Raw genomic sequence first — 23,080 nt, forward strand, 5'->3', positions numbered from 1 at the left:
TTTAAGAAATCTTTGTCTCTTTAATTAATGTACCGTTAAAAAATCCCCTGCCCCCCCCTCCCTTTTTCCTATTCGTGGATATAATATTTATAGAATTATTGGGGGATGAGGTACCTTTAACAGTAATGTGTCTCTGGGATAGTGTGGACCAACTTATTTCTATTATACTCTTGATAATAATTAAGACCTTTATTTTTTTTTTATCTGTGGTCATCTTATATTAACCTGGTCTAAGTTGGTTTTATCCTCTCTTATACAATGTATGACACAATCTTTTGAGTAGTTAGACCCATGCTAAAATTGTTTTAGTTAAACTACTTTTAGTTTATGTTGGAACTATAACTCAATATTATTACTATATATGTGATCTTTTCTTTTGCTGCCACCCTATGTACTTATGTATACTAATTGTTAAAATTCAATAAACAAATTTGGCAAGAAAAATGCTACCCTTTAAAATCAGTAAATGTGTTCACACTGGGGTGGTGCACTTCCGTTGTGATGACAAAAAGTGCAAAAGTGCAGCATTTTTGGAGAGTGATTGGGGAGTTTAAAAAAAAGGCATTAAAACACACCTTCCCACTGAAAGCAATCAAAAAGTGTAGTAAAACCACGGCAAAGATGCAGTGCATTTTTGGTGCAGTTTCTCAGTCACATGTCCTTTAAAAACCGCACCACAAATGTGATAAAATCGCTGCAAAAACACATCTGTATGGATCAACAAGAAATTAGGCTCTAAAAGAGAAGTATGGGTTTATATTTTTTCCCTAATCATACTTACCTCGGAGGATGGCTCCCATGCTGCATCTGTACCCCAGTGCCTCTACACTGAAAACCAAGAGATCGAACACTGCCGATCAATCTGTTTTCAGAGCTCTGTGAGTAGAGAGCTGTAAACTGTCAGTCACAGCTCTCTCATCTCCCTCCTTACTTATTGGAGCAACTGAGCCCTGGAGGGGGCGGTCGGCTCAGGCTCTCATCAGCTTGCTGAGAGGCCGAGACGGGTGTCAGTCCAGGCACCTGGTGGATCCAGACTTTATTGTTGGGATGCCGCAGTGCCTTGACTGATATCCGTGATGTCAGTCCGCTCTCTGCTGAAAACCGGTCACAGAAGCGCAAAAAGGAATTGCACTCCCATGATCCATAGGGGAAGCCCAGCCAAACAAGCTTTATTTACACTTATGCTTAAAAATCAGAGCTACCTTAAAAATACTGCTCCATTGAACAAATACATGGAAACAGCAGCTGTAACATACCTACCTGTCGTGGAGTACTTCAGGCTTCCAGCCCATCACATTATAAGGCTACATTCACACCTCAGCATCACGTTTTTTAGAGCAGAATTGCACACTTTTGCAGCTTTTGTAAGTCATTTTTCAACTAAAAGGAATGAAGTACTGCTGAAAAAGGGGCAGCGAGCTGCTGTTTGAGCAGAAAATGTGCATCAAAACGCTTGAAAAAATGATCGAAAAAAACTCGTCACGCTTTTTAAAGCGGTTGCTGTCACTGTGCATATCTACATCTCTTCTTTCCCCTCCCTTTCGGGTCTTGTTGGGTTTGCTGGGACACCGTAAGCCATTGGCTGTAAGTGCTGTCAATCAAAGCCAGTGATGAGGGAGCAGGGACGGGGCCAAGTCCAGCAGTCTGGGTCAAAGGATGCAGCAGCAGGGCTTGGAAACAAGTATGCATGAGTGCCCTCATGGGAAGCCGCGTCACTGAACAGAGAGGAGGAGAAAGTAGCATCGGCGGTCGACCCGGGAACAGGAGGTTCGGGGACGCTCTGTGCAATTCAATTGCACAGAGCAGGTAGGTATAGAGATGTTTGTTATTTAATAAAACAAAAACAAAACATCCTTTACAACCACTTTAAGCAATTCCACTGAAGTCTATGGGGACAAAAACACAAAATTCTGCCTGAAAAGTAGGTCATATACTTTTTGGAGTGACAGGCGTTTTGCTACTAGTTGAAGACAATAGGTTTTTGTTTGTTCAGCGTTTTTGAGCTTTGAGCTACAAAAGGCTCAAGTGTGAACGGCGGCCATGATGGAGCATTGATCATGTGGTGTCGGGCATATGCAAGGATAATATTTAGGAACTGATGGTTGCAATTAGGGCTACAACTAACTTTTTTTTCACAATTGATTAGTTGGCCGATTATTGCTTTGATTAATCGGATAATAACCTAAAAAAAAGTGTGGTGTATATTTTAGTTAATATGTAAAATTTTAAACAAAAGGCAATTCATTCTTAAGTATCTATATGCAGTGGTAAATATAAATAAAAAAGTAAAAAATAGTGTAGCGCTTCGGTAGTAGTGAATGTGATCAACACATGCACACAAAATTCAAAATAAATAGTCACATGCGACAGTCCATATACATAAAACACAGTCCAATGGAATAAGTATGAACTTCCGTGATGTAACTGGTGCAGGAATGGTTAGGCCATTACAAGGAAAGAGAGGGATCTTGCTAAACAGATATACCCAGGGGCTGTCGAAGACATATGTGTCGAAACGCGTCGGGCTAGCTGTTGGCACCCTACATTGCTTTTATTCTTATTTTTACCTAACCTTTTTGTGATCACTAAGTCATAAAATATTTTATATAATTTTTTGACTTTTAAATAAATTTGCCGTTTTATACCATCTGACCCGCACCATGTGGAGCCCTCTTTTTCCTCTTTTTTTGGACTAAAAAACCTCTAACATCCTTCACCCTATTTTGGGGTGATCGGAGTATCGGTGTTGATCGTGCTACGTCCGAGTTGGATAAGAAACCATCCTGATGTTCCATCCGTGAAATACATCGCCTGGCACAAAGTTGGTTGGAGTTCTCTCATCAGTTTGACGGACCCTCATCGATCCACCCCCTGGCCCTAGATTGGGACCCCAAGCTTTACTGACTCAACTGTCATATGACCGTGTGAGTCCAACACAGCTGGTAAGAGTACTCATCTACTTCCTTAACGTCTACAGACAAGCTGTTTTACATGGGTATATCTGTTTAGCAAGATCCCTCTCTTTCCTTGTAATGGCCTAACCATTCCTGCACCAGTTACATCACGGAAGTTCATACTTATTCCATTGGACTGTGTTTTATGTATATGGACTGTCGCATGTGACTATTTATTTTGAATTTTGTGTGCATGTGTTGATCACATTCACTACTACCGAAGCGCTACACTATTTTTTACTTTTTGACTGTGGAACTTTGTTTGTTTTAAGTGTTGGCAGCTGTTTTTGTTTTATATTCAGTTATAGCGCAGTGTTTTCCCCCATTCTTCCTTTGTAAATATAAATAACCAACTAGATCAGTGTCACTTGTTGCTAGGCAGAACGGGGAGATGCTGTTTACATCTGCATCTCCCCGTTCTTAGTCCCCGTGAGATGATCGCGGGTATCCTCTCGGCGATCGAGTCCACGGGACCCACGGTCAGACTCATGGGACCCACGTGATAGCATGGCGGCAAATTCAAAGGGACGTACCTGTACGCCCATTTCCCTGTCCGTGCCATTCTGCCGACGTACATCGTCGTTCGCCGGTCGGGAAGCAGTTAAAAGCAAGAGAAATTTTCAAACGACATTCTTTCATTCAGCGAATGTACAAAGATTTTTCATAATGAATATTCTCTTCCGAAAATCAAAACATGTATGGTCAGCATAAGGCTCGGTTCACACCTATGCAGTTTGCTTTTGAACTGGTTCTGCAGTGATTTTTGCTGTGTGTTTTTGCACACGTGATTTTTCTGCGATTTGCGGTTTTGCTTTTTTTTTTGCATGCTTTTTTTTGGCCAATTTGTTGTTGGGAAGATTAAAAAACACAAATCCTGGCAACAATGTACTACATGCTTTTCTGCAGCTTCTTCATTGAAGTCTATTGAACCAAAAAAGCAAAAAAGCACAGTTTTGTGTTGAAAAAAGTCCTTAAACCCTTTTGAAATACCTAGCGGCTGAAAAAAAGCATATATGTGAACGTAACCCATAGGAAACCATGTTAAATGTCTATCAGCAACAGCTTCCTGTCTTGTCCACAAAAGCATATATAAGGAAAACACATCTAGAACATAGGTGTAATAGTAGAAGGGGCGCTGATGACCCAAGTAATGGTAGGACCAACAGAGCAAATCCAAACTAATAGTTTGTAAGTCAGTAAACCTACACTACGGCTCTTAGCAGTCTCTCAGTGGTAATTATTACATGTTTGAATGCCTAAATGGTTTATGTCACAGGATTTTATGCCCATGTACAAACTTATTTTGGATAGAATAGGAAGTATAGAACCTATGTCAAACCTTTTTTTTCTGTCTCCCTGCTGTGCCGCTCCTAGACAGATTTGCCCTCTCAGTTAGTCTTGGTCACAAAGACAAAAAGTGATAGGAAACACAAAATGTTATGCCGCATACACACGACCAGACTTTCCGGCAGACTAGGTCTTCCCGACGGACTTTCGGCGGAGTTCCGATGGACTTTCCGAACGAACGGACTTGGCCACACACAATCACACCAAAGTCCGACGGATTTGAACGTGATGACAACGTATGACTGGAATAGAATAAGGAAGTTCATAGCCAGTAGCCAATAGCTGCCCTCGCATCGGTTTTGTCCGTCGGACTAGCATACAGACAAATGGATTTCTCCATAGGAACTGGTTCCGGCGGAGTTCCGACAGAAACATTTGAAACATGTTCTATTTCTAAAGTCCGTCTGATTTTTAGACATCAAAGGTCCAATGAAGCCCACACGTGATCAAACTGTCCAGCAGATTCATTCCATCAGACCTTTGCTCTTGAAAAGTCCGGTCGTGTATACATGGCATTAGAGTTTTCAATAGATCAGTAGAGAGCAAAGTAGGAACTGGTCAGAGAGGAATTACTTTGATGCAGTTTGCCAGCCTAAACATGTATTACAATACATGTGCACAAAAAATCCTTCCTCTATCAAAAAAAAAAATCAAAACTTTTAGGCCATACATACATTTTCACAAAAGGTTTTATTAGTGCTATGTAGCTCACTAACTAATACAATAATTTTTTTTTCTCCGTTCCAAGAGCCTGGCACTGTGTGAATAGTGTAGCTTGTCAGGAATAGACTCCTAGTCCAAACACTTAAAGTGGTTGTAAACTGTCCCATGTAAATCAGCATAATAAACCCTAATGAACACTGCTTGTAGATATCTCCTTACTTGCTTAGTATTGTAATCCTTTTTGTTCTGTAGAATGAAGTCACTGAGCATGCCCAGATCTCCCCTGATTTATGGCACACTCTCTATGTGCTTATCTATCTGTTATCAGGACTTCCTACGGCACAACACTGAACTCCCAGGAGGCTGCTAATCACTCAGAGCTTCCTCCTACACACCATGTGACCATGTGACCTCACATACAGTCTAAACTTTGCCATTACTGCAGTCTTATCAGCTGAAGCTGATAAGTCTAACAAAGGCAAACATTAGACATCGGCACAAGTAAATACTATGAAATAAACAAGTAAGCTACGAACAGGGAAGCAGGGTTGCCATAGAAACATTGGATTGAGAAGGAGGCTTGGTTAACAGTACAGGAAGTGCTCAATGTAAGGGTGGAAATACACTCCACTGTGGACTCAGAAAACACTACTTAAGATGGCGCTGCCTAACCCCTGGAAACAAGTTTTTTAAAGTTTCTTTAAACAGTATGTAATATGCGATTTGGGCTGGATTACAGTGGTTATAGTCTGATAATTACTTTTTATAGAGGACTAAATGAAAAGAAGCATCAGAGTGGGAGAGTTTACTTCCTCTTTAAAACAGTACTGTAAATATCTCCTAAATGTGCACCGTTTAGGAGACTTTTACCTTAGTTGCAGCGGGTGACGCCATTGGCCCATGCGCACTGTGCCTTCAATGGACAGCTGGCTGTCCATTTAGAGAGCTGCACTGCAGACGCGGCTCCTGCATGCGTCATTGTGACTGGGTCATTCAAACAGCCCACGAACCATGAAGGAAGACCAGGTGACGATGCAAGTCCTGTCGCGGTTACAGCACAGAGCTGGAGGGATTCATTTTAAGATATATCTGATATGACATTATCCTGCAGGGGGACAATTTTTTGTGGTTTACTACCGCTTTAAAGCAGAAATATCCTATGAAATCAACACCCATTTCATTATGAACAGCATTGAAATTGTAATTATGAACAGTCTGGTAATACAGCTGTGTAGATATAACCAGGTCTCTCGTTCCTTTTGTTTTTCACACTAAACAGCAGTCCCTAGTTGCAGACAAGCCACATACTGTAGGAAAGAATGGGATTTCCACTTGACATATATTTTCTTGTGGCAAAATACACAAGTTTTACTTCATCAAACTAGAAAAGTGCCTCCCGCCAGTGAGAGGGACTGAAAGCAGAAGGAAGAAACGATACAAAGGGTGGGACTGGGAAAATCAGAGAACTAGGTGTTCTCATGTGCTTAGAAGTAAGCCTATAATGATATTCATAGCAGTGTTCACAGAGAGTCCAGGACCTGCATAGCACCTGGACACATACATAAGAAACCACTGGGAAGAAACTTTTAATGTACATTGTATTCCTTGATTGTTGCAATGTATGCATTCAAATTTTCAATCAACTATGGGCAGCTACAGTATGTCTAAGACTTCAATGTGAGCTCCGTGGTAGTACGTTAAATATGTTGCATCTATGGCACAATATTAATGAAGTGAAGGAACCTTATGAAGGATAACTCATAATAATAGGATTATGTCACACAATTTTTTTTAGAAAACATAGTGTGAACTGAGCCTTAATTCACTTTGTGGAAGTGGAAAAAAGAAAGCTGTACAGTAAGGGAAGTTGTGCAAATATATTCTGAAATGAGCAAGCGATTACATTATAAGAAATGTTTGAATGAGAACATCCCAATGACCACACAAGTTTTCCGTTCTAACCTCCCATAGAGGCTGGGAGAAATAATGAACTGTCATGTGATATCTCAAATGTTCCTTCATGAGGAGAAATACAAGTATCTGAGTTCTCTGCAGTTTTGCTGATTTTAAAAAGAAGTATGGCCAAACATTCCACCCCCTCTCCAGCGAGCTCCTGAGGGGCAGAGCACAGAGCGAGTGGAGACTGACAGTCACTGCTCTCTGTTCAGAGTGGACCAAGAACTGAGCACTCAATGGTCATGCGATCACTCGGTTCTCATTCTTAGAGCCAGCAGCGTGGAGGAGAATATGTATGTTTTTTTTTTTTTTTTTTAAGCCCACATTTCTCCTTTAATCTCAGTTACACTGTCTGTTGTTATAGTCTTATAGACACTATGTGATGTAGTCACATGTTACCCTGCTTGAGTCACTGAGACATTGCTATGAGAATTCCATGTTACATAGTAAGGTTGAATAAAGACACCAGTCCAATCTGAGTATCTACAATTGTCCCTATCCCTATACATTGTGTCTCATTAAGATGCTCATCTATTATATTATTATTCATTTAAGGTACCCATATAGTGCTGAACATTTTACGCAGTGCTCCACACATACATCACACACTCACATTTGTCCCTACCCTCATGGAGCCCACCATCCAAGGTCCCCATCTCACATTCAATTACTAGGGCCAATTTTGAACAGAAGCCGATTAATCTACCAGCATGTCTTTGGAGTGTGGGAGGAAACCGGAGTACCCAGAGGAAACCCACGCAGGCACAGGGAGAACAGGAAAACTCCAGGTAGGTAGTTTTGTGGTTGGGATTTGGACCAGCGACCCTTCTTACTGCTAGGTGAGAGTGCTGCCCAGTTTTTGCAGCTGTTACATACACTAAGTTACATATACTCTCTCACTCCCTTGGTTGATTACCTTTTCTAGTCTCAGTCCAAAAAAATGCTATATGCTTGTTTCTGGTAAGAAGAGGCATCAGAGCAACTAGCTCTCTTAAAAGGTGGTCAGCAATGGTAGGCCATCTATTTTCAGAGTCCCCTTTAATAACGCAGAGTGGGAACTAGCAATTTATGCCAGTAATGTTCCAACTCATTTCTGAAGCCTGCTCTAGGAGCCCCCAAGCCTGTAGAGTCTGGATTTTGCAAATTTGGCTATAAGGAAGTCAACACTTAGTAAGATTGCCGGCGTCTTCAATATACTATGTCAGGCGTAAAAACCTGTTGAGACTGTGAGATGCGGTGAGCATGTTTCTCAGTACCAAGTATCTCAAAGTACAAAATGCAGACTTTCTTTTGGTTGCTTTCAGGGTATCTGAGCTTAGGCTGTCAAAAAGCTGGGGCTCTCTCCCCTGTAATTTTTTTTAGGTTTCAGGAAAACTTGTCAGAAGTGACCCAAGCTGATAGCAGAGGAGGGATGCAGCAGACAGAAATGGCACTTAGTGATCTTAATTGAGACAAGTACATACTATAGAGATATATGCTTTGTTGCCATTTCATATCTGAGGTTTACAACCATTTTAAGGCAAAAAATGCTTGTCAAGTAAACTCTATCCCCATCTTTAGGACCTAATCTAAAAAGCACTGTACCTTAAATATAAAACAAATCACCCACTGTTTTTTTTTTTTTTGGACGTTTTCTTTGTTTCAAGTTGAGAGGTTTAAATGATTCCAAAATTAAATTAAACACTTTATGAAGATTACATTTTTATCTCTTTATTGGTTAAATATAGAGCACGGCTAGCACATCACACCACTGTATATTTGTATATACAGAAAGCTGGGTCTTAAATAAAAACCTAAAAACCTAAAGAATAAGTAGGCTTCTATAAATGACCTCCTTTTGAAAATTATAGTTGATAGTCTGTCTTTGACTTCCAAAATATCAAAGTAACTGGCCCATAGCAAGCTTGCCGCATAGTGAGGCCAGGACACCTTTATCTGCATACATGTGCTACTGGACCACTTGATTAAGTTATTGAAGGGATTCGGTGTAATTCACTTGAAGTGCACAGTGAGGACAGTCAAAAAAGAGAAGAAAAAAAAAGATTTAGTACATCTCTGCAATTTATAGGCATTTTCTTGTGCTTTATCCATGCAAATGCAGAAAAATACCTGATGATCTGAAAGAAATCACTATTTGTTCTGACAACACAAGGCTTTTATTGTCCTTAAAACCCCTACATTATGAGCAGAGCTGTCAGCCCTGACTAGTTAAAAACAGAATTCCACCTATCTCCCATCTACATAGATTTCTTTCTTACAAAACAATGGTGCTGCATGCACTCCCAAATGCCAACCTATACACTGTGTGTAGAGAAAAGGCTTTCAGGAAATGTAGTTATGGGAGCATGCTGCCCCAGCGTTCATTTTAGAAGCCTGGTGATGACATCACAGGGAAAAAACTAAAATAAGTGCTAGGACATGCTCTAAAGGGGATGACAGAGGTGTAGAGGTACATTTGTGTAATGTCTGGACAAATACCTTAAGTAGAAAATGTTCAATTAGCAAAGTGAATGTTCACTTAATACGATAGGGTGGGTATGAAGTGAAAATAATATCAAACAATCATGTGGATTTGGTATTTGTTTCACAAATCTGAGATCAACTAGGGATCCATTATTTTCTCCACAAAAAAGGAAAAATTTAAATTTTGTTAGGGTTAAATAGAACACCTTGTGAGTTTCTACAGTGTGCCAATTATGATGCCAACTTCCTAAAAGCATTAAAGATCCACCAATCCCTAGGCAGGTGTAGAAAAGGAAATGCTATGTTTTCGTTTCTGCATAATACAGGATAGTTTTTACTCTGTAGATCTCTTCCCACTGTAAGCAAGAATGGTTGCGTGTTATGTAATGGTTTTGGTGTTAAACTCATCATCACTGGAATGCTGGAATATTGACTTCACAAGCAATGTTAGGTCATACTGGCTGGATACACTGGGGTGATTTACTAAAACCGGAGAGTGCAAAATCTGGTGCAGCCGTGCATGGTAGCCCATCAGTTTTTAATGTCAGCTTGTTCAATTAAGCTTTGACAAAAAAAACAAAAACTGGAAGCTGATTGTTTTTTTTATGCACAGCTGCAACAGATTTTGCACTTTCCATTTTTAGTAAATCAACCCCACTGTGTCCAGTAACTCAACCCGATTGTCTTCATATCCTACTATCCACTGCATATTTAACCAAATACCAACATACTAAATACTAACCTCTTGTCAACTAATTTACGCATATATATGTGGTGGCAAGAAAGGTGGGTTTTAATGCCCAGCTTCAGCATATTTGTGTCCTCTGTGTGCTGAGAGCATGCTCACTACGCTCTCCCAGCACACTGAGCTGTCACTGACAGCTTTTGGTTATGGATGGACTCCAAATCCTGTGCCTGCTGTGAGAGACAATCATATAGGTCAGGTTACATAATATGGAAACCTCACCACCTCCCGGGTGTTAAGGGGTTCTTTTTTTCAGTAAGTTTTTCATCATATCTGAGTGTATACAGTTTTTTTAGGCAAATCATGTTTTTGGGATTCTGTTGCAACATTTCCTACATGTAGATCTTGCCAGTAATAGCTTTCTCTTGCAGGCTGGCAACACTATGTAACACTATGCCATGTGCACTTCTTGCTTCCTCCTTGAGCTGCCCATCAGGTCTATCAGATATCAGGCAACCCAACATCCAACTGAAGGAGTTTGCACGGCAGACTGGCCACTCTGCTGATAATTGTGAAGCATCTGTGGGGCATCCTCAAACAGAAGGTGGAGGTGCGCAAGTTCTCTAACATCCACCAGCTCCGTAATGTCATCATGCTCAGGAAGTGTAGTTACCTGTTGGCTCTCCAGGTAAGAAACATTGCAGTATATTTACAAAAACCTATTTGCCTAAGAAAACATCAAGTGAAGAGTGATGGCAAACATACTGAAAAACAGATTAAGTCTACATTTACAGGGGCCACTGGAAGATTTGATTCATGTGCGATTACATGCGCATAGCCATGTAAAGATCATTTATTAGTAAAAGTTTCCTGGCCACAGTTGTTTTATTACATGCACAGAGCCATGTAGTGATCATTTATTAGTAAAAGTTTCCTGGCCACAGTTGTTCCCATACACTTGTGATTCCAGAAGCAAGAATCAACTTTATATACCTAACTGACCTGTAAATGTAGTAAGGGTTTACTACAGCAGCAGTGCTGACCATTCAGGCTAATAATCAATAACAGATATTTAATGAGAAAAGGACACCAATTCATGATTTACTGGTGTCATATGGGGTAAAAAATAAACAAAACTGCAACTATTTTCACTTCACATGCAATCACGTGTAGGGATCTTTTTTTACCTGATCAGATGTTTATAATTAGTGAAGGAACGCCTTAATTTCTTACATTAGTAAATCAGACTCAGGTTCACTTCTCTTTACAGTCTAACAAATCAGCCCTTTGTTTCTGGTTCTTGTGTGATGTAGAGGTGCTGTGTATGTTAATTGTTAATTCACTTATAAGAATGACTGCTGAGTACTTTCTACTAACCAAGGAACTATACTGTTTCAATATTTATTTAGAAATCTCTGTGAAATATATATATATATATATATATATATATATATATATATATATATATATATATATATTTTTTTTTTTTTTTTTTTTTTTTTCTTATCAGTGTGTGTTACTACTGAAAAAACACAATTTCTATGCTAGGCTGGTAATTATATAAATAAGAAGGTGTATCTATATGTCCATTTCATATACAGGTTTACATACTAGTGTTGAATCTTGATGATTCACTTATCTCGCTGTATTAATGGCTACTGCATTCGATCACTAAAACAATAAGGATCATAATAACAATAACACCATTTTGACTGTTTTAGTTGTATTAAACAAAAGTGTTGGTGGTAGGTTGCCTTGATCCATATTATTGCTTTTGTCATCAAAGTTTTAAAGAAAATAGTAAAACTTCCTGTCTAAGAGAAAGTCTAGAATGCAGTGTCTTTTTTATTGAAAATAGCTGATTCTCTGCAGTTCCTAAGTACTAAAACAACCATGATGCTCCTGGTTGGTAAAGTTACCTTTTTTTTTACCCAAAATGATAATATGATTTGATAATGTTTATATGAGTCCAAAACTTTTGTTTTTGTTTTGGACTGATATCTGGGGATCCATTAGATTGTCTCTCATTTACTGTGCTGGTGACAATGGTTTCACCAGATCAGTACCTAGACGGTAACTGATTAGGATTTGACATGGATCTCACTGATTTAAATGTGTGCGATTTAGGGATGAAACTGACTTCTTTAAACATCCTGACATTTGTACTTTATTTACAACTTACAAATCTAAACAAGTCCTACTGTTGCTCACGACAACCTCTAAACAAGTGCTGCGCTCTAAAATGTACACTTGCTTTCAAGCATTCTAAGTACCTGCTGACATCTTAAATGCATGAGGCCAATGAAAGGCTATCATTTGTATATCCTTTATATTCCTCCTACCATTTCAGTTATGTATTGGAGTTTTTTTGACCAGAAATGGTGAAAACCTCTACTATATTTTCACATTAGCATGTATGTATGTATTCCGTTTTCATAGAAGTATATCGTTTTTATAACTGTTTTGAGGCTTTAAGACTTACATGGTATTCTATGCCACATGCCACAACAGAAGTCTTAAAAGGCGTAAATGCACACGGCATAACTACAACAACAATACACAATTCTTCAGCATAGCAGGAATGCAAACAGGTCTAATTTAGTGTTATTAACTCTTGCATATACTTACAATGCAGCACAAACTATTGGCATATGCATTTACAGTACAATACTTTTACAGTGATACATATGTTGCTGACTCTGTTTAATTAATAGTAATTTTACCTTAAATAATCCCATTTTACAAAAGGTCATATTTTTACTATCAATAATATACTGATCTTGGAATCGTAGATAACAAATGAATAAAATGAAAAATAAGAAGGAAACTTGGCTCCTCTAACTTGATTCGGTATAAAAGAATGGCACACATTTGCAGAGATGACTGAAAATTAAGCTTACTTTAATAAATCATCCACTTAAGAATCTTGTTTAAAAATGTATAACTGGCTAATACACGATTTCATTTTTATTGCAAGTATGTAAATATTTTATATACATATATTATTCCTATTTTACTCATAGAAGCACCGTACACTTTCTCAGTCCAATTTCTTGTCAATATATTTGATTAACTTTCTTATCTATCTATCCCTGATAACTTCCTAAAATGCCCTGCTTGTTTTACCTCCAGTTCTCCATTACTAGTGGATCCTTTTATCATGTTCTGCATAGTGTTTTTGATGGTATTATTAATTATTATTATTATTGTAATGGTATTATTAATTATGATGATTATTATTAATATAAAGTATTGTCATCCTAGTACATCAACTGCTTGTAAGCAAAGGTAAAACTATATACTGAACAAAATAAGTCTTTCTGATAAATACTTATAATACTTTCTCAGATGTCGTTTTTATAATGTATTAGACATTTGCCATGATTTTTAATGACAATATATTTTTTAAGAGAAATATAGATGAATAGATAGTAACTTAGAAACAAAGATAGAAAGAGATGGAGAAAGAGGTATTTTCCTCCATAATCTCCTATAATAGTAAAAAGAAAGTTGTAAAGCTGATGTAAAAATTAAGTAAATTACCAAATAAATAAAAATGCCACATAAACAACATTCTAAATGTTTTCAAACACTCAATAATTCACATTTATACATAAACAGCCTGATTCTGTCTTACTGACCGAAAATGGTTCTTCTTACTTTTATGTCCACTCCACCTGTCCTCAATGACACCAGATAAAACATCTGTTTCTCAGGCTTGCAATATCCCAAAAAATAATCAATCCAATCTAGAATATATACATATTGCAAGTTATGAGCCTAAGACAAATGGAGGCTTACTCATATAAAGTTTTTTGACCCTATCTATATTATGTCAATGTCCTGACTACTTCCGTGTTAGCATAGTGTAGACTGCAAACAGAACCTAAACCCTTTCAAACTCATAGCAGAATATGAAACAAAAAGAAAATAAACACACCGAAAACAGTTTGCAAACATGTCCACATTGCTTCTGTAAATGTTTGGATTAAAATAATTTCAAATAAGATGTGTTTACTTTCTACTGTTTGTAGCTTCATATGAGCTGTACAACAAAACACCTATCTATCCCTCTCTCTCTTTATATATATATATATATATATATATATATATATATATATATATATATATATATATATATATATATATATATATATATATATATGTGTGTGTGTGTGTGTGTATTTAAATATACTGTACGGTATATACAATATATATATATATATATATATATATATATAGATAGATAGATAGATAGATAGATAGATAGATAGATACATACAAACATAGCCTACTCATACTCAGAATTCCATTATGCTATTAGTAATTTTTTTCAGCATTTCATAAAGAGGCAATACCAACCTGTCTAGTGAACAGTTTCCCATGTATAATGTATATGTACAGTACTTATAATACAATTTGTAAAAAATAAATAAAAAACGTAAATTAAAAATAAATAAATTATATATATATATATATATATATATATATATATATATATATATATATATATATACATACATGCTGAGTATTCTCTCACACACTATGTATATATATTTATTCCACTGAGCATTCTCTCTATCTCTGTATATATATATATATATATATATATATATATATATATATATAGATAGATGTATATATATATATATATATACCCACTCAATAACTTATCCTCTATTCCTGTCTATATTTGCTTGTAAAACACATATTAAATTGCCCAGCCTATACATAATCAGAATGTTCCTATGTTTTTAGTAACTTTCTCCAGCCCTTCATAACACCTATCCACTGAGTATCATCCATGCAACTTGTTGAACAGATTGCAGCCTGTCTATGCTAACTTGTCCTAAACTTTGGATGCCAGACAATCCATCCACTGCAATCATGAGCCCAGATACTGAAGTACAATATATTTTTTTCTCAATACTTTTCGTTATCAATCTAATGTATTTAGTACTTTGTTATCAATTTAATTTAAATAATACTTTTTTGACCAATCACATGTATTCGGTACTTTTTTAGATCGATCTAACTTATTCAGTACTTTTTTTTTTTAATCTAGCCTATTTAATACTTTTTTGATCAATCTAACATATTCAAAACTTTTTTTTTTTATTAAACTAACTTATTTAATACTTTTTTGGTCAATCTAACTTATTCAGTGCTTTTAACTGCAAGGTAACACTCCATACAATGAGATAGAAGAGCTGTAGGCAGGCACATATGACATAGTATAAATTCAATACTTTTTTTTTTTTTATTAATCTAACATATTTAATACTTTTTTGATCAATCTTACTTATTCAGTACTTTTTTTTTTGTTTAATCTAACTTATTTAATATTTTTTTTATCAATCTAACATATTCAATATTTTTTTTTTTAATGAATCTAATTTATTTAATACTTTTTTGATCAATCTAACATATTCAAAACTTTTTTTTTTATTAATCTAACATATTTAATACGTTTATGATCAATCTAACATATTCAATACCTTTTTATTTTTTATTTTTTATGAATCTAACTTATTTAATACTTTTTTGATCAATCTAACATATCCAACACTTTTTTTTTTTATTAAACTAACTTATTTAATACATTTTTTTGGTCAATCTAACTTATTCAGTGCTTTTAACTGCAAGGTAACACTCCATACAATGAGACAGAAGACCTGTAGGCAGGCACACATGTCATAGCATAAATTTCTACCTATGTTGGCAAACTTGCTGAACCTCGTGTGGAGGGAAGATAGAATGGAACACACGGAAGATCTATCCATGTTGCTATGTATCAATATATCATTCGTCAATGAAGATTTGATGGCATGACCCAGGAGGGAAGAATGCACCTGCTATGGCTGTGCTGAGGAATATGCCAGCTGATGGAGAAGTCAGTCTTGGGAGTTATTCCAAGTGAGGAGACTTTACTGCAGTGGAGTTCAGTCATTATAATCATATAAAAGTGCAGTGTGTACAATGTGCAGGCTGTCCATGTGTTCTTTATCTACAAATATATATCTATATATATATCTATCTATATAAATATAGATATATCTATACATGTAGATATAAATATATATAGAGAGAGATAGAGATATATATATAGATATCTATATAGCTCTATATATATATATAGATATCTAGATATCTATCTATATATATCTATCTATATATCTATCTATATATATATATATATATATATATATATATATATATATTTGTATAGTGTACAGTGTATAGTGTGTGTGTGTGTGTGTGGTATACAGGTTGTACACCTGTAAATAATCGATGTAAGTGAGTGTAAATAATAGAAGGACTGGTGTAGAGCATTGAGTGAGGAGAGGAATAGGAGAATAGAGGGAGGACTGGTCGTACAGAGGAGGACGGTGTGCACTTACCTGCTCTCCTGTGTCCCAGCTGCAGTCCGCTCTCCCAGTCCCGTCCAGCAGTGGCTCCATGTGCTCCTCTGAGAGGCGCCCCAGGATGGAGCTCTCCTCCTCTCAGTCCCACCCCTCTCCACTCCACTTCCTCATTCCAACGCAGCATGATAGCCGAGCGTTCTCCAGCCTGGCATCCCCTGTGTGCTGTGCCCGGCCGGCTCCACACTGCCATTTAATAGGGGAGCCGAGCGCTGCCTGCGATGTCTTGTCACATGAAAACACACCTCCCTCCCCTCCTGGACATTCATCACACGGCACACAATCCCAGCTCTCTGCACAGCCCCAATAAGGAACCTTTTATTTTATACAAAGAAATCATCCATTTCTTTTATCATTAATCTCTCCCATTAGGAATGAATCCATCTATAGTCAACAACAACCCCTTCTAGGGGAAGTTGGGTTTAAATCGCTTGTTGCACTATAGGAACATAAGTTACCAATGGTGTCCATAGGTGTGCGCTGCTCATTGCATGAGGCAAAACTCCCTACTGTCCCTGATTAGGGAGCAATGTCCCTCTGTCCCTCATTCCTCTTCATTTGTCCCTCATTCCTCCTCATTTGTCCCTCATTCCTCCTCATTTGTCCCTCATTCCTCCTCATCTGTCCCTCATTCCTCCTCATTTGTCCCTCCTTTGTCCCTCATTCCTCCTCATCTGTCCCTCATTCCTCCTCATCTGTCCTTCATTCCTCCTCATTTGTCCCTCCTTTGTCCCTCATTCCTCCTCATCTGTCCCTCATTCCTCCTCATCTGTCCCTCATTCCTCCTCATTTGTCCCTCCTTTGTCCCTCATTCCTCCTCATCTGTCCCTCATTCCTCCTCATTTGTCCCTCATTCCTCCTCATCTGTCCCTCATTCCTCCTCATTTGTCCCTCATTCCTTCTCATCTGTCCCTCATTCCTCCTCATCTGTCCCTCATTCCTCCTCATTTGTCCCTCCTTTGTTCCTCATTCCTCCTCATCTGTCCCTCATTCCTCCTCATCTGTCCCTCATTCCTCCTCATTTGTCCCTCATTCCTCCTCATCTGTCCCTCATTCCTCCTCATCTGTCCCTCATTCCTCCTCATTTGTCCCTCCTTTGTCCCTCATTCCTCCTCATCTGTCCCTCATTCCTCCTCATTTTCCCTCATTCCTCCTCATCTGTCCCTCATTCCTCCTCATCTGTCCCTCATTCCTCCTCATTTGTCCCTCCTTTGTCCCTCATTCCTCCTCATCTGTCCCTCATTCCTCCTCATCTGTCCCTCATTCCTCCTCATTTGTCCCTCCTTTGTCCCTCATTCCTCCTCATCTGTCCCTCATTCCTCCTCATTTGTCCCTCATTTTTATCTGCTCTCTATAATTGTATATAAAATGCTCTTTTTATCTTTCCAAAAGTGTTCCCCAGTGCTAAACCTTTCATCTGATTTCTAAATTGCTGCATTTGTACATTTTAACAACCAATATAAAGGAATAGTAATGGTAAAAAAAAGCTCTTGTGGATCTATTTAACCTTTTGTTTTGGTTAATTCTCCTTTAAGACGGCGTGTCCTATGCCTACATACCTTTGCTAGTAGGTATTCCTCATCCCCATCTCAAAATGTTGAGAGGAGGTATGCATTAGGGTTAGGGTTGCCACCTGTCCAGGATTAACCCGGACAGTTCAGGTTTTGAATCATGTGTTCGGATTTCAGTCCACCTGAAGCCCAGACACATTATTCAGACCAGGCTCTGCGCATCCATTACTGCTCTCCTTGGGGCACCCAGATGTATTCCACGTCTTTTATAATCCTATAGTGTTTACAGCAAAAAAAGAAATTCTAAAATTGCCTTGTGCTGCAAAAGTGTTCAGGTTTGGCTTGAAGAAAAGGAAAGGTGGCAAACCTAATTGGGATGTGCACCCCAAAGCTCAAACACACATCCACACACATATATATGTATAATACAGACTCTTAAATATACACTTTAAAAAGTATTTACAACATGGGTGGTGTCAGCAGAGCAGCAGACGTGTCAGTAAGGCAAAGGTTGGTGTCAGTAGGACAGTGGATGGTGTCAGTCAGTAGGGCAGTGGTTGGTGTCAGTAGGACAGTGGATGGTGTCAGTCAGTAGGGCAGTGGTTGGTGTCAGTAGGACAGTGGATGGTGTCAGTCAGTAGGGCAGTGGTTGGTGTCAGTAGGGCAGTGGTTGGTGTCAGTAGGACAGTGGATGGTGTCAGTCAGTAGGGCAGTGGATGGTGTCAGTAGGACAGTGGATGGTGTCAGCCAGTAGGACATTGGATGGTGTCAGTCAGTAGGGAAGTGGTTGGTGTCAGTAGGGCAGTGGTTGGTGTCAGTAGGGCAGTGGATGGTGTCAGTCAGTAGGGCAGTGGATGGTGTCAGTCAGTAGGGCAGTGGATGGTGTCAGTAGGACAGTGGATGGTGTCAGTCAGTAGGGCAGTGGATGGTGTCAGTCAGTAGGGCAGTGGATGGTGTCAGTAGGACAGTGGATGGTGTCAGTCAGTAGGGCAGTGGATGGTGTCAGTAGGACAGTGGATGGTGTCAGTCAGTAGGGCAGTGGATGGTGTCAGTAGGGCAGTGGATGGTGTCAGTCAGTAGGGCAGTGGATGGTGTCAGTCAGTAGGGCAGTGGATGGTGTCAGTAGGGCAGTGGATGGTGTCAGTAGGGCAGTGGATGGTGTCAGTCAGTAGGGCAGTGGATGGTGTCAGTAGGACAGTGGATGGTGTCAGTCAGTAGGGCAGTGGATGGTGTCAGTAGGACAGTGGATGGTGTCAGCCAGTAGGACATTGGATGGTGTCAGTCAGTAGGGAAGTGGTTGGTGTCAGTAGGGCAGTGGTTGGTGTCAGTAGGGCAGTGGATGGTGTCAGTCAGTAGGGCAGTGGATGGTGTCAGTCAGTAGGGCAGTGGATGGTGTCAGTAGGACAGTGGATGGTGTCAGTCAGTAGGGCAGTGGATGGTGTCAGTCAGTAGGGCAGTGGATGGTGTCAGTAGGGCAGTGGATGGTGTCAGTCAGTAGGGCAGTGGATGGTGTCAGTAGGACAGTGGATGGTGTCAGTCAGTAGGGCAGTGGATGGTGTCAGTAGGGCAGTGGATGGTGTCAGTCAGTAGGGCAGTGGATGGTGTCAGTCAGTAGGGCAGTGGATGGTGTCAGTAGGGCAGTGGATGGTGTCAGTAGGGCAGTGGATGGTGTCAGTCAGTAGGGCAGTGGATGGTGTCAGTAGGACAGTGGATGGTGTCAGTCAGTAGGGTAGTGGATGGTGTCAGTAGGGCAGTGGATGGTGTCAGTCAGTAGGGCAGTGGATGGTGTCAGTCAGTAGGGCAGTGGATGGTGTCAGTAGGGCAGTGGATGGTGTCAGTCAGTAGGGCAGGGGATGGTGTCAGTCAGTAGGGCAGTGGATGGTGTCAGTCAGTAGGGCAGTGGATGGTTTCAGTCAGTAGGACAGTGGATGGTGTCAGTCAGTAGGGCAGTGGATGGTGTCAGTCAGTAGGGCAGTGGATGGTGTCAGTCAGTAGGGCAGTGGATGGTGTCAGTCAGTAGGGCAGTGGATGGTGTCAGTCAGTAGGGCAGTGGATGGTGTCAGTCAGTAGGGCAGTGGATGGTGTCAGTCAGTAGGACAGTGGATGGTGTCAGTCAGTAGGGCAGTGGATGGTGTCAGTAGGGCAGTGGATGGTGTCAGTCAGTAGGACAGTGGATGGTGTCAGTCAGTAGGGCAGTGGATGGTGTCAGTCAGTAGAGCAGTGGATGGTGTCAGTCAGTAGAGCAGTGGTTGGTGTCAGTAGTTTTTGTTTTTAAATGTTTTTTTACAGTTTTAATTTTTACAACAGTTATTACTTTTTTTTTTTTTTTATTGGACCCTCATGGGGGGGGGGGGGGGGCTGTGGTGAAATTATCAGGGATAAAACCAACCCAGTGGCAGCTAATGGAATTTTTTAAATGGCGGCAAACAATGCACCCACGGCCATCCCTCCCCCCTCAGTCGGGCCACTCGCACCCCCCCCGGTCGGTCGGTCACCAGCCCGCACTTACCCCATCTAGGTCACGGGCAGCGCTTCCTCAGGGCGAATGCTTCCCCTGTGCCTCCTCGGCATTACAGTGGACTCCGCCATGCGTTTCCTCCCTCCTCCTCCTAGGCGGCCAATAGGATCGCTTCTCCTCTCGGCCAATCGGGTAACGGGTCTCAGATTCGCTTCCTGATTGGCTGGGAGGAGAATCATTGAATATTAATATGCTATTGTCGCACAAGGGGCAGTGCCCCCGAGCCCACCCTTTTTTTGAAGCCAATTAGAGCCTCAGGCTCTAATCATGTACTTCTAAAAAACAAAACAAAAAAAAACATTGGAATTCATGTGTCCAGGGCCCTGCATGTAGATCAGTGGCCAGGCACATGAATTATGGGGATGGGGCCCCTGCGTCCCATATGGATGGGCCCCGACTGCTTAAGTCTCACTTTTGAGACAGAGAAAGGGACTGAGGACAGAGATTCCCCATTCCCTTTCTCTGCAGCCTCAGCTGCACTGGACAGTGAATGAATGGGAAGTGCTCTGTGCTGGGCGGCTTCCTGTTCATTTACAAACTGAAGCATAGTAAACATACCGTAACTTACTATGTTTCAGTTATGAATGAACACAGCAAGTAATCAGTACTGATCACTCACTGCGTTCATTTTCCTGTTCCTGTGAAGTCACGACCAGCTGCTTCTTGTTTCCTGCCTCCTGGTTCCCAGCATTCATGATTTTCACCACATACTGAACTCATCTAATTTAACTTTAATTTTTGGGATCGTGGAATAAGATGTGTATATGTGAATACTGCTTTTCATTACGGTGAGCTGATCCATTAAAAGGAGGAGTATTCTGAGGAGACTGAGGATATATTTACAACGCTTTAATTAAGCTTCCATCTGGTAAGCGCACTCACTATAAGGTGACGGGCACTTGTGCGCATTTTGAGTGTGTGTAACCACTGTGGTGTTTTTACATAGGATCGCAACTGTGGATTATCTATGGATTCTTTCATGAACTCTTTAATTATGAATTCATATTAATTGTCATTTTTTATCCATAAGTTTTGAATATATCAAACTATTTATAATCTTCATTTTATTTTTTTATTTTGGATAGTTAACGTATAGATTATTTTCTTGTTGGCGCAGCTTTTTGTATTTCCTTCCTTCACTCACTGCGTTCATTTGGAAAAGGAAGGGGAAATTACATTTACTGCCCCCCTCCCCTGCTCTTCATCCTGAAATGTTCCTCCATGTGCCTGCAGCAGCAGCCAGCAGGGGAGTAGGGAAGCCAGAAGCACTGTGGGAGGAGACATGGGGGAGCAGCTAGCCAGCAGGGGCCATCTACGGTGCATGGGGCGATTAGGGTGTGCCCAGGCACACCTAACACACGCCGTGCACACGCCTGTGGTGGCATGTCTAGTTTTAACATGCAATCACATAATCTGATCAATCGAAATACGATCGGATTCATGATCAAAGTGTCTCCAGGTGCTACCGATTGATGCAAGACGATCAATAATTTTCCACTCTGGCTGATCGACTTCGTTTAATGGAATCTGATCTAAATCGAGTCTAAATGAATTAGTGGGGAAGTTATGTCAGATCAGTTGTGGACAGAACTAATAAGAGAACTTCATTTTATATATATATATATATACAAAGATCTAAAATCTATAGATTGTAAGCTCCTGAGCAGAGCCCTCCAATTCCTTTTGTATTGTACTGTATTGTAACTGTGCTGTCTCCCTTTATATTGTAAAGTGATGCACAAACTGCTGGCACTATATAAATCCTGTATAATAATAATATAGGTGGCCATAGACACTTCAAAAAATGATTTCTTTTTCGATCAATCTTTTCCAATAAGAATATGAACAATCTCTCCCATTAAGGATAATCGATGGCTGAGAACAGATTTCATTCCATACAGGGAAATTAATTTTGATCAATAGCTGGAATATATGTTTGTATGTTTTAAAAGGCATCTCTAGTTAGCCCATGCAATCTCATAATGTGATCAATCGAAATACATTTTGAATCGTGATAAAAGTATCTTGTAGATTGAGGCAATATTCTTAATAATTTTCCTCCCTAGCTGATCAAGTCAATTTAATTGAATTCTATCTAAATCGATTGGAAGTTATCATGGATCGACTTAAGAAGAGACCTTCACTTTATATCAATACAAAGATCTAACATCCAAGGCTGGGTTCACACCTCTGACAGATACGGCTCACAGCAGGAGTCCAGTGCATCAGTTCTCCATTTCAGGGATGAATCAGGGACACATTTTTGTCTGAATTTGGCCCTGAAACAGAGCCAAAGATGCACAGGACCTCTGCAAGCCGCTACGCACAGAGGGACGCCGTGGGAGGAGGACAGAAGGATGCTGTGGGAGGAGGACAGAGGGATGCATTCAGAGGAGGACAGAGGGACGCCGTGGGAGGCGAATAGAGGGACGCTGTGGTAGGAGGACAGAGGGACGCCATGTAAAGAGGACAGGGGGATGCCGTGGGAGCAGAACAGAGGGCTGCCATGGGAGGAGAACAGAGGGACGCTGTGGGAGGAGGGCAGAGGGATGCCGTGGGAG

The 23,080-nt window shown here is 39.9% G+C and overlaps 1 protein-coding gene across 9 annotated transcripts in view; it reads right to left on the reverse strand.

Annotated features, from left to right (window-relative positions):
- Window positions 1-16,729, reverse strand: part of IKZF1 (IKAROS family zinc finger 1) — a 174,904-nt gene extending 158,175 nt beyond the window's left edge. For 3 of the 9 annotated variants that reach the window (XM_077491778.1, XM_077491775.1, XM_077491772.1), the window contains exon 1: window positions 16,470-16,725. In XM_077491778.1, coding sequence (XP_077347904.1) covers window positions 16,470-16,683 — 214 coding nt within the window. In that variant the 5' untranslated portion in view covers window positions 16,684-16,725. Of the gene's footprint in view, window positions 1-13,709; window positions 13,829-16,469 lie in introns of those variants that run through there. The other 6 variants (XM_077491780.1, XM_077491776.1, XM_077491773.1 and 3 more) reach the window with 6 other exon arrangements.
- Window positions 16,730-23,080: the final 6,351 nt, after the last annotated feature.

Source organism: Lithobates pipiens, unplaced genomic scaffold, assembly GCF_037356315.1.
Source record: "Lithobates pipiens isolate NorthernLeopardFrog02 unplaced genomic scaffold, aLitPip1_a1.2 Scaffold_19, whole genome shotgun sequence".
Lineage (NCBI taxonomy): Eukaryota > Metazoa > Chordata > Amphibia > Anura > Ranidae > Lithobates > Lithobates pipiens.